Source organism: Trachemys scripta, chromosome 11 (genome assembly GCF_013100865.1).
Source record: "Trachemys scripta elegans isolate TJP31775 chromosome 11, CAS_Tse_1.0, whole genome shotgun sequence".
Taxonomy (NCBI): domain Eukaryota; kingdom Metazoa; phylum Chordata; order Testudines; family Emydidae; genus Trachemys; species Trachemys scripta.
This window is the reverse complement of record NC_048308.1, coordinates 38,250,199-38,262,631: the sequence shown is the minus strand read 5'-3', so window position 1 is coordinate 38,262,631 and position 12,433 is coordinate 38,250,199. Positions and strand designations below refer to the sequence as shown.

Genomic DNA, 12,433 nt, shown 5'->3' with positions numbered 1-12,433 from the left:
TCCCCCCCCCCCCCCCCCCGGATTAATCACAGAGACTGTGAGACAACAGAGACTGTGAGGGAGGGTTGCTTCTTTCCACCTCCCTTGCTGGCTTATGATGAAAATGGCTCAGTAGGTTGTGACCCTTGCCTCTGGAGAGAGAAGGGCTACGTGGAGAGTCACAGTGAGCCTCTGAGGCTAGTGTAATCCACCTGGAAGCGCGGGACCCACTGAGACAAGGTCAGAGCTACAGCTCCTGCAAACAAAAGAAAATTCAGTAGATGGCAATCAGCCCAACGATCCTGCCTGATGCAAATCTCTGGGTTTCAGAGACCAATGGAACTTCCAAGAAAGAGCATAGGTTTCAGAGAGAGATCCATTAGCCCACCTGATGCAAGTTCACTGCAGACTTTGTCTTTTAGTATGTCAGCTGCAACTATTTGCCTGCCTCCCCCCCTCCCATTTGGAGACTAATTTTTCCATTTCTGGCAAGCATGGGAGTGAATCACCTTGGACAAATGGGTACTGGAAATATCCTCAAGCTACCTTATCCATTTTACCTCCCTCCTCCTCCTCCTTCACCTTCCCCATCTCTCTTCAGGGACCCCTCTCACAGGAGACAAACTCCTTTCTTTATCTTGTGGTGATAGTCCCTGATCAGCACAAGGGAAGGGGCTTCTACTCAATGTACTTGCTTGTGTCAAAGTAAAATGGAGGTTGGAGAGTGATCTTGGATTTAAGACTCCTACACAAATTCATGAAGTCTCAAAAGTTCAAGATGGTGACTCTGAAAGCTATAATTCCTCCTCTGAATTCAAGGGTTTGGTTTTCAGCCCTCATCCTTCAAGTCACATACTTCCACATAGAGAAACATCCATCCCACAGAAAATTCCTGCATTTTTGTCATAGGCCAGGTCCATTTTCAGTACCGGGTACTCCTATTTGGACTCTCCTCAGCAAAAGGAGTGTTCTCAAAGGTTCAGTTGGTTGTGGTCACCTACCTGTGTCATCAGGCAATCGTAGTATTCCCATACCTTGATGATTGGTTATTCAAGGGTCAGTTGTACCAAGAGGAGTTAGTTGCCATGCTGAGGGTACTTTCTTCATTCTTGGACTTGGGCCTTCAGTTGAATTTGGGAAAATCTGACTCCTGTACAGAACATACGATTTCTAGGGGCATCCCTGGATTCTTTGGTATCCAAGTCCTTCCTTCTCATGAATAGATTCGTGACACTGTCACGTCTTATCTGAACGATTCAAAGGAGCTCTCAGACTTCAATCAGAAACTGTCTTCGACTTCTAGGTCACATGGTGGCTTGCACTTTTGTGACAGAATATGTGAGATTACTCTTTCACAGGATGGCTCAGATCAGTTTGCTCACAAAGAGACATAGCCTGGACAAATGGGTGTCAGTTCTTCCAACAGGTGAAGCACTCGCTAGATTGGTGGAAGGACCATTGCAGTGTAGGGGAAGGAAGTTCCCTTCCTTCAGCTTATGCTAAGGGTAACTATAGCCACAGATGCATCTGTTAGGCTAGGGATAACAACTTGATGCTCTCATGGTACAGGGCAGAGCATCACCCCAATAAACCATCCTCCACATCAACCTGTTGGAGCTCAGAGCAGTCAGAAATGCCTGCCTCCATTTTCTGCCTCTCATCAGACAGATTCATGACAGACAATGTGGCCTGCGTATCAGTCGGCATGGAGGAGTGAGATCTCTTTCCCTCTGTACCAAAGCAATAAGGTTATGGAACTAGTGCATTTAAAAAAAAAAATCACATAAGAATTTCAGCAATGTATCTCCTGGGCAGGCAAAATGTGAATGCCAATGTTCCCAGCAGGTTTTATTCCTCAGTATTGCAAATGAGAATTGGACTCCCAGATTCTTGTCAGTATAATTCAAACTTGGGGATTCCCAGAGGTGGAGCTCTTCACTGCTACAAACTGGAAATGTCATCTGTTCTGTGAAGGGGTGGAGATGTTAGGTGCCTTCCTCCTCAGGACGAAGCAACTCTTTTATGCATTTCCCCTGGCAGTTTTGATGTCAGAATTGTGAACAAAATCTAACAGGATAAGGCCAGAGTTGTCCTAATAGGCCTGACGTGGTCGAGATAGGCATAGTTTCCTTTGCCTGTTTCACCTTGCTCTTTGTCCAACAACAAATCTTCCACTCATTCCGCATCCCAGGACACCAGTTGACTGCTGCATCATAATCTAAAAATTCTCCGCCTCCTCCTTTTGCAGGAATTAGTTGGCCTGTTCTGCAGAGTTACAGCAGATATTTCTAAATTGTGGGAAAGATTCAACAAGAAATGCTTACCTTCAAAAGTGTGGATTTAGTCACTGGTGTGAACTCTGGAAAGTTGTTCCTGAATCCATCTAGCTTCTGCTTGTTCTGGATTATCTGTTGCAATTAAAGAAAATGGAATTGTCAGTTAGTTCTCTTAAGGTTCATTTGGTTACCTTAACAACTTTTCTTTCCACAATTGAGGGTTCTTGCTGTTCACTCACTCTACAACAACTGTAAGATTCATTAAAGGTGTGGGAAACCTCTTCCCTGATACAGCCTTGGTGCAGGGTACGAGGATATCAACACTGCATGCATGGACTGAAGAGACACGGCTAATGAAAATTTCGGCTCAGAGGCGTGTGGGATGCATGCATACCTGGAGTAGAGCCCCCATGGGGGACACATCTCAAAGAACTAGTTACTGCACACAGTGACTAATCTTTTTTCTCCATTCTTTAAGCCTTCCCACCCACAAGTTTGGTTCTTTTAATCACATTCATTGTTGTATTATAAGCTCTGTTAAATTACAAAAGGCTAGCATTCTGTTTTCCCAGCCCCCAAACTTTCTCTAAAGAAGTTTTAGCTATTTTTTTTCTTTCATCTACCTTCCCCCATGCTTTCCCTGTGTGGCAATGAAAAAAAAAAGTGTGTAGGGTCAGAAATCTCTGCCCTTTTTTGGGAGTGGGGGTGTGTTTTAGACTGTTTTAGTGACCCTACTTCCTCTGGTAGATAGATAATACATGTTCAAAGAACCCTATAAATCTGTCTACATGGGGACTTAGGTCAGCATAACTACACTGCTTGGGGTGTGGATTTTTCACGCACCTGAGCAATGCAGTTATGCCAAGCTAATTTTCTAGTGTAGACTAGCCTGAATCTATAATTTCTGACTCAAATTGTCAATCTTAGCTGGCGGAGAATGAAAGACCTGTCAGCACCAAAGGGCAAAGAGTTTTGGAGGAATAAAAAATTAAGTCTTGAGGGTAAATAAGATGATTTTACAAATTATTGTATGTAATAAGCAAATAGCAAGCAATATAATACTGTAATGTTAACATGTCGTTTTTATAGGATTAAAGGAAAAAAGTATGAGCCAGATTCTGGCCCTCTTGTGGTATTCTAGAGATGCAAAGGTACTGGAAAGCAGCTGGATCTGGCCAGCTGAGAATTCCCTGGGTGTGGGGGAGCTCTCAGCTGGCATAATCAATGTACCTGGCTTTTGCACTGCGACTCTAACGTAGGAGGATCTGGGTCAGGAAGGAGTGTCTGAGGATATGACTGGGTTACAGTGCCTTGGAGTTTTGTCAGCAGGAGTAGGTTAGCGCAGCTTGGGGGCCAGCAGCACAGATCCTCCCTGAGAGCCAGATAGCTGTAACACTCCCTGAGGGACCTGATTTCTCCTGTTGTATCAAGTGGAAACTTAGTGTATCAGAGAATCTGGGCCTGTTTATGTAACTGGAATACATCCTCTTAAGTATTGATGTTCTGGATTGGCAACAATACAATTGTAATTCAGGCACTGTAGATTAAAGAATCAAAATATAAATCTGATAAGTAAACTTTAACTCCAGATTTCATATACTTTATATAACTTTAAATATATTTGGATAATATTTTACTTTTAGCTTTGACAACATATATATTCTTGTTTTCTTGCTTCTATTGAGGAGACCACCACAGGACTCTCCATTAATCTTCTCACACCGTGGTCAAACCTGAAGGGTTGAAAGTACAAATTAAGACTTCTAAGTATCTCTAGCAGCTGCTAGTATGGCATGGAGATTAAAAGTAATGTTGCTTTTGACTTAGTCATAGAATAGCAGGGTTGGAAGGGACCTATAACAAACCCTGTTCTTTGTGCTGATGGTTCTTCCCCCTAGATGAACACATTCAAGATTGTCCTGGAAAATAGGTGTCAAGTAGACTTGTTCATACTCTGCCCAAGCTATGTTCACAAAAATTAGGATTCCCAATAGCTGTTCAGTTTAAACATGCTTGTACTCAGTGTCCATTACTCACAATCAAATATGAAAATGTCTTTGTTTGAATAATACATTCACTTCACAGATCTTAAAGTGTAAATTGTCAGATAATTTTAGTTGCCTTTACTGCAATCAGAGTTTTAATCCCCATGAACCTGAGCTGCAGTTAAAACAAACAAACAAACAAAACAACCACTTTATCCTGAGTCTCTTGGTACCACAGACATCTGGAACTCCTGTCCTACTAATATATATTTTGCATTACTGCATCAGATCAAGGAATCCTGAACTCTAGTACTTTTCAAAAGTATATTTGTTTTCAAAACTGGTTTTTTTTTGTTTTTGTTTTTTGTTTTTTAAATTATCTTCCATTCCCATTAGCCGTTTATACAGGGGATTTTCTCTCTGTTCTTCAGGAATCTACTGCCTGATATCTTAGGTAGAAAACTTCACTGTGTCTCTATCCAGATACAGGCATTACATAAAGTACTTCAGACAACATTGCTTAGAAGATTGTTTCCTCACTGAGCTATTTTGTAACAGTTGTGAGGTCTCTCTTGTGTATATCAACTAGAGTGGAGGCAGGCACAAACTCCTTTGTCCTGAATAGACAAAGACCTCATTGTTTCCAGTAAAAGCAAGAGAAGGGTTCTCAAACTTTGACATAGTGATCCTCCCTAAGCTAAGGAAAAAATACACCTCTGCCCTGATATAACACGAATTTGGATATAACGCGGTAAAGCAGCGCTTCGGGGGGACAGGGCTGCGTGCTCCGGCGGATCAAAGCAAGTTCGATATAACGTGGTTTCACCTATAACATGGTAAGATTTTCTTTTTTTGGCTCCCGAGGACAGCGTTATAATGAGGTAGAGGTGTAGTTGTGCCTTCCCCTAGGTTAAGAGAACACAAACAACTGAAAATCCTATACATTCCAAGAATACAAGTGGTAAAGTAGAAGGGCTGTGATTGAGCTGAAAAGTACAACAAATACACAGTATGTGGGAACTGTCTTTCCTTTCACTACTCAGTAATTGAAAGACCCTTCTCTACACATCTTCCCTGTCCATGGTCCAGTACACCCTGCAATTGTCTGGACAGGAGGGAGGCACATTCTCGTGGGTCCCTGCCCTTCAGCTCTACACTTAATTCACCTTTGTCTCCCCTTCTCTTGTGTGAGAAAATGAAAGGTGCAGGCAGCTGCTGCTCCACCGGCCCACATGGGCCACACCATTCACAGGCAGGGAGCAGCCTCTTTGTAGGAGCTAGCAAGCCCTGCAGCAGCCTCTGTTGGGGGCAGCTGGAACCGTAGTCCAGTCCTAGCAGCTGAGGCTACCAGTTGGCCTCTAGCAACAGCTGTAGCTCAGCCAGAAAAGCTGAGCTGGCGGGGGCAGCAGCAGCAGCCTCCCCCACCCCCCAAAAAGTATAAATGTTACCTCGCCAGGGAGGCATGCTGATAGCGGTACAGGTTCAATGGAATACTACAAGTCCTGATACTCCTCAGGTAACCTACTGGCTAGACTGTGAAAGTAAAGATAAAATATTGGTGTGTCAGGATGAAGTAAGAGAATAAACAGGTCTTCTGATTTTGGAGAAATATGCCAAATTTAGTAATAACCATAGTTATTTATGTTAAACATATATTTTTAACTGAGAACTGGAAATTTAAAAATCATGTTTTGGTCACAAAGGAAAATGAGTTGGATTGTTTCATAGGTGTTTGTGCATTCTCCCAAATTGCCACAGCATGTGACTCAATTGTCACTTGTTTCTTTTTAGACACAGTACAGGAGGAGTAACATTGTTACATGTCAGGATTGTGCTATAATAACTAATTGAGGAAGCTTGCACTGGGGTACATTAATCCTGGGTTTTAAGTCAGCGTTTTAGACTTTCATTAGAAATAAACTTCTCAGACAGAACTAAAAGGCCTTGCAGATTTTCATCTTTCTTACGTTTGTAATGAATTTTGTCCTCTTGGCTACTGTGATGCTTTTATATGTCTTGAATTTAAAAAAAAAAATGTAACTGTGACTACAAGTTGAGGCCCTGTAAGACTTTAAACAAACGTTAAGTTTTGTAGAAGGAAAAATACCATTTTTAAAACTTTTAAAATCCAGTTACTTAAATTTAGATCAAAATATTTTCATTACGATACTTAACTTTCAAGTTCAGAACTGTGTGAATTGATTTTGCGTGATAGAATTGCTAGAATTATATTGAAAATACGCATTTTGTTACCCAAACTCAGTTGGTAACTGAAATTAGATGTATAGTTAAGTAGGAAAAATGTTTCATTTTAAACTATTCACTGTAACTTTCTTGATTGGTTAGGCACTAGATGATGATTGTGCAGCAACAGGAAAACAAAATCAGTGGCACAGTAGACCAATTTCAGAGTGGACAACCCAACAGGTATGCCATTGGTTGATGGGGATGAACATGGAGCAATATATTGCAGAGTTTACCGCCAAGAATATAGATGGACAGCAATTAATGCTGCTTGACAGTGATAAGCTAAAGGTAAGTACATGCCCCTGTGTGTATTTGTAATTTATAAATGTTAGAAGTTTATGATTGCCAGTTCATATATACGTCTTTTAAATATAGATACTTATCCTTTTCCTATTCAGGCGTCGTTGTTGTTTTTTGTTTTTTTTTTTAAAGAGTCCCAGTTACTGCTGTGTTCTTGGCATGGTAGAATAGATGTCAGTGAATGACATCAAATTAAAGGTGAAGTGTATCAAAATAATATGAAAAGGATGTGATAACAGAATGAAAGCACAAACTAAACAGTTCTTCCTCTGTGACAATATGTTAAAACTCAAAGCAACTAAAGCCCCAAAGGCGGGATTTGTATGTTTATCTCAAAGGTGGTAGCAAAATAGGTCCCAACTAGCTCATATACATAGCACAGTAGGCTTCAGTTCAGAAATCTGACTTTCATCCAGATCCATGCCCCTCAGATAAAAATTCAGCCCCCTTTCCTTAAGATCTTACTACTTTCTGATTTGGCCATTATTGAAGAGCCTACTTTTATTATTATTATTATTATTTATTATTTAATATAGAAGCCTTTCCTTGCATGTTTTCTTGATACATAGCTGGGTTTTTACAAAACCCAAGAGAGACAACCAGCTGCGGCCTTGAGGTGGTCATTTTGCCTCTGATAATTGCATGCTCCATGTCCATTCCACTCTTGTTTGTTCATTCATATTAGACTACTTTTGGATTGGCAAGGTGTTATTCTAAAAGGAGGTTTTCTCTGACAGAATTCAGTAAAGTCTGAAATCAAAATCTAGTGACTAATAGCGGGATTAGAATATCTTTCTATGAAGACAAAATGTAGTTTTATGAACCTTTAACTTTGCCATTTAAATGCATCTGTCTCTTAGAATGGATTTGCAACTCTAAATTTCCTATAACTTAACATAGAAATGTTTCCTTGGACAACAGGGAAAACAATATTCAGTGTCTTAACAGATAACTACGGGAAGTGTGGCATGTTGGTGCTTCAAACAGTCACAGTATTGCACTGGAGTTCTCCAGATATAAAATAACACTGCTGTTTGGGAACTGAAATCAGATGTTGCCATCTGCTGATCAAAAATTGAAATGCACTCTACTCACAAATGTTACTGTCCAACTTAATACAAAAGTGTCATTAGGGAAGATGAAATGTATACATACTTGCAGGTTAAAATTATGGAAAATGTTTTCAATTTTACTACATCCACCTTTTAAAATATTCATTTTAGTTGCCTAAAACGTACCTTGTAAGGTCCAGTTTTACTCAAAATTTAAGTTATAAACATGCTTTTGCAAACACAAGACTAATAGAAATGCTTCCATGAATTTATTTGGAAGGCCAATGGAATTTTTTTTAAAGGGACTGCAGTACCTGTTTACACTGAATGCTGTGCTAAAGCATAAGAACCTGGAAGTGAAATTAAAAAGAAACCGTCTATAAATAAGTGAACTATTTTATTTCCACTGTCCTACCTGAGAGAAATGCAAAAAGTAAACAAGCAAAGTAGTGTTTAAAGAAAGATAATTTACTTTGTAGATTCCATTATAATGATCTATTATGGTTTAAGTAACAGTCAAAGAAACCTATTTTTTAAAAAACTATTAAGCTGACAGGATTCCTTTTTATATTAGCCTAATATTGGATTAATACATTGCACGAACGAACAATCAACCCTTGTTCAAAAGTCTGATTGTATTGCTACTATACCTTATAGTATAGTATCACCTCAGCAAGTGATTTTTCAAAATTACTTTGAAAAATGTGTGTAGTGATTTAGGGCCTGATCCAATACTCACTGAAATTAATAGGAGTCTGGCCATTGACTTCACTGAGTACTGATTTCAGCCCTTTATTTTGATTTAATCCTTTTGATTTATAAAGTTATCTTCTATTAAAAGACATTACCGTGTTCTTGCAATGCTTACAATAACTGAGATAGACCATCCCATGTTAATATTCAGTATAACAAGTAGAGTCCCTTTCCATCACAACAAATGGCTCCTAATAAGTAAATAATATTCCCTTCCTAAACGTCTGGGGGGAAATCTGGCCCTTACAATATTACCTGGAGGTTAACCGATCCAAGATGATGACAGACCCATGGGAAAAATGTGGCACCAAGGTGAGAGGCAATCTCAGATAATCAGTTCCCAATTACATTAAAGCTTTAAAGCAGTGGTCTCCAAACTTTTGAGGGTTGTGTCCCGTCCGTCCCTCCCCTCACCCCCCATCCCTCTCCGCACCACCACCATCCCCCGGAGCTGGGAGCGGGGCCGCAGCTCTGGGGAGGAAGCGCCGGCCGGCCCCTCCCCGCCCCCAGTGGCATTCCAGTCCCCGCGCCTGCTCCCATCCCCAACCTCAGCACAACTCTGTTCCCAGCCTGGGGCCAAGGCTGGGGGCGGGGGGGGAGCAGGAGTGGAATATCACCTGGCCGCGAGCCTGGCTGCTGGTCCCCACCACAGCCTGGCCACTGCAATGGCTTCGGCCCCCTTACATGTGGCAGTGTTCTCTCCCTCCCTGCCGTGAGACTGGTAGACCTTGCAATCATTTCAGTAGAGTGGAGAAAAAAGAGACTGCAAGGGTTGAAATAATCCCTTTCCATCAGTGCTTTAACTACATCAGTGTTAGACTGCATATTTGAAAAGTTGAGGTGACTGGGAGGAGAGAGATGGTGAAACAATTGGAGAGACAAACAGTGTTGTGGGATGTGTGTTGTGGTTTTTTTGAGGATAGAAGAGACCAGGGTGGGCTTGCATTGTGAGAGGAAGGAATCAGGGGACAACGAGAAGCTAGAAAAAGGGTTAGGAAGGGAATGAGAATGGAATAATGCAGAAGAGGTTGGAATGGGCTCATTGTGGCAGGTGAAGGTATTGTGGGAGACTAGGGTCAGTGCTGGCAGAGGAGGAGGTAGGAAGGAGCTCATAAATGTTAATTCAAATTGAATTCAAATCTGAAGTAATGTCTCAGTGTTGTCTTTTCAACTTCATTTGTTTGCCCAGGGAGACATTATCACAAAACCTGAATTTCTAATGTAAAATCACCCTGCAGTCCCATTTTTAAAAAAAAATATTGGGCGTTCGGAATCTTTTGAGCCTGCCCCTTTTTGCTTCTATATGAAGTGATTTGAAAAAAAAAAATTTTTTAAATCAAGTTGGATTTTGGCATTTTAAAGGTATTACTGTGGGGGGAGAAGAGGGATTTTTTTCACCCATTAGCTTAAGCAGCTTTGTTTCATACAATTCTTGGCGGTTCAGTTAACTGAATGTGACACTGTTAAGACAGTTGTTAGAGTCCTGCAAGTTGTTTTCATAGGTAGAAGTTTTCTCAAGCTATTAAATATCGCAGATGATTGATCTGAGTTCAGCAACATTGGCTACGTCTATACTTACCTCCGGGTCCGGCGGTAAGCAATCGATCTTCTGGGATCGATCCCGGAAGTGCTCGCCGTCGACACCGGTACTCCTGCTCCGTGAGAGGAGTACGCGGAGTCGACGGGGGAGCCTGCCTGCCGCGTGTGGACCCGCGGTAAGTTCGAACTAAGATATTTTGACTTCAGCTACGTTATTCACGTAGCTGAATTTGCGTATCTTAGTTCGAAGTGGGGGGGTTAGTGTGGACCAGCCCTTTCTCTGTAAAGGAAGTAGGAATACGGTAACAGCAGTTAGTGTATGTAAAGTGCAGCTGCATCAAGGGAGCCAGCAGAAGATTAATTTAAAACAGTTTAATTTGATTGTTATATCACTCATTAGAAAGTCTCTGATACTCCACTTTAAGTGCCAGGTGAAACTTACTATTCACAACAATACAAAACCTAGGCTACTCACCTCCACCACCCCATTTATCAGCAAGGTGGCCATCTCACATTAGTTAAAAATTGTAAATAATCTTCTATCAGTTTACTCCCTTTATCTCAGATGTAAAGAGCTGTACAATTTCTTGCAGCTTCTGTAATACTTTCTTGAAACCAGAGTAACTAAACACAATTTCTCTTAAAGGCTCTGGGGGTTTCCAGCCAAAATGACCGATCCACAATAAAGAAGAAAATTAAGGATATTAAAAAAACACAAGAAAAACTGGAAAAACAGAAAGAAAAAGGTCAAAAGAAGGAAAGAGAAGTTCGCAAGACTGGCAGAGTGGTAGCTGCTGTAGAATCAAGCTGTTAAAATGATTTAGTTTTATTTTAGCACAGACTTACTTCAACTTGAAGAAGTGCAACAAAATTGTATATAATTGTACAATTGGGGAGGTAAAGTGCAACAGTTTAACATGGTAGGTTATTTACTTTAATTTCTGTATTCCCTCCCCATTACATGTTCCATTAAAATGAAATAATGTTTTCAGTATTTTTATATCTAGTTGATTCTGCCTGTACTAATAGACAATTTAATTTTCTGCCTTAAGTACTGTGCGTGCTTTTATGACTGATATGTAAAAACACCATATCCCTGAAATATCCATTGAAACTTATATGTTTGTGGAAAGTGGGATGTGACGTTGGGGGAGGAGGGGAGGTATTCATTCAAACTCTTGCAGTTGACTTAAACTATAAATATTGGGTTTAATCTGATATATGGACAATAGAAAATCCTGCCATCAAGTTCAGTGTGACACTGTTTATCTGTTGCCACTAATGTTGTATAGTGAAAAAATTAAGTTTAAGAAAACAGCAATGTCAAATTTATTTAAAAAAACAAAGCCTGTATTTCAAATTTATTGAATTGTTTTCTTTAAAATCTTGTTTTCCCAGTGGTCCATTTTTAATTCAAAATTTACTGTAGTAATGCTGATTTTTGAATTTCATCTGTTGCAGTTTACTGAAAATAGTATGTAAGTAGTTTTCACAGACTACTTACGCCAAGCATAACACTAAATTCTCTCTGTAAGCTACACTATGGGATGTTGGAACAGGATGTAAACATAAATAAAAGATCCTTTTTTACATATTTTTCCTAAATAATATAGTTTTATAGTTTTATGCTATGAATAAGATCCATTTGCAATGAGTATTTCTCTTTTTTCTACTCACTAGAAGATTTTTGGGGACCAAATTTATATATTTGCTAATTTTAAACAATACTGTTTTTCCATACTTAAAATACAGAGATGAGAATTGCAGAAAAAATTTAATCAATGAAGCACTGGGTTTCTGCATTGTATTTAATTGTTAAATTGTAGACTATTATAGACTTTCTTTTTAAAGGAGGATTTGATTCTTGGAATAGTTTAGAACATGATTTGATGTGTGTTCTTGTGTAATTGCATAATAGCTTGTAGAAATATTACAAAAGCACTTCCTTAGATTTTTTTTTCCAGAAAAATAATGGAATAAAAATGTTAATTCCATCCTGGAGTGGAATAGAAAATTATAAGATCTTGGAATTCTGAATTGCTGGTTTAAATATTGCAATTATGTGGACCAAGTTCTCCTTTAAATATATGAATTAATGTTTTTCATTTTTAATTAAATGATCCTTTCACTTCTGACATTTCTCAAGTGTTTAAAATATGGAAGATTTCTCTGGAATTCAGAAGAGGAAAAGGACTTTGTGGAAATGCACATTCACTCTACTAATTTTCAAATAAAATTTAAAGTTCATATTTCTATTAAATGTCTTCTCTATTTTTAGTTCTGTGTTTTAATTAAGAAAAGA

General features: G+C 39.5%; 1 protein-coding gene and 1 long non-coding RNA gene across 9 annotated transcripts in view; one reads left to right on the top strand and one right to left on the bottom strand.

The window, feature by feature from the left end:
* LOC117884724 overlaps positions 1-6,290 on the bottom strand; it is a 7,367-nt gene extending 1,077 nt beyond the window's left edge. Inside the window, exons 1-2 of the long non-coding RNA XR_004647648.1 lie at positions 3,893-6,290; positions 2,304-2,387 (exon numbers count right to left, since the gene is read on the bottom strand). This is a non-coding gene — a long non-coding RNA (uncharacterized LOC117884724). The remainder of the gene's footprint in view (positions 1-2,303; positions 2,388-3,892) is intronic.
* The window catches only part of LOC117884722 (neurabin-1-like), a 75,165-nt gene extending 62,779 nt beyond the window's left edge, over positions 1-12,386 (top strand). For 5 of the 8 annotated variants that reach the window (XM_034785386.1, XM_034785388.1, XM_034785390.1 and 2 more), the window contains 2 exons: positions 6,587-6,775; positions 10,778-10,945. In XM_034785386.1, coding sequence (XP_034641277.1) covers positions 6,587-6,775; positions 10,778-10,945 — 357 coding nt within the window. Of the gene's footprint in view, positions 1-6,586; positions 6,776-10,777 lie in introns of those variants that run through there. The other 3 variants (XM_034785391.1, XM_034785389.1, XR_004647647.1) reach the window with 2 other exon arrangements.
* Positions 12,387-12,433: the final 47 nt, after the last annotated feature.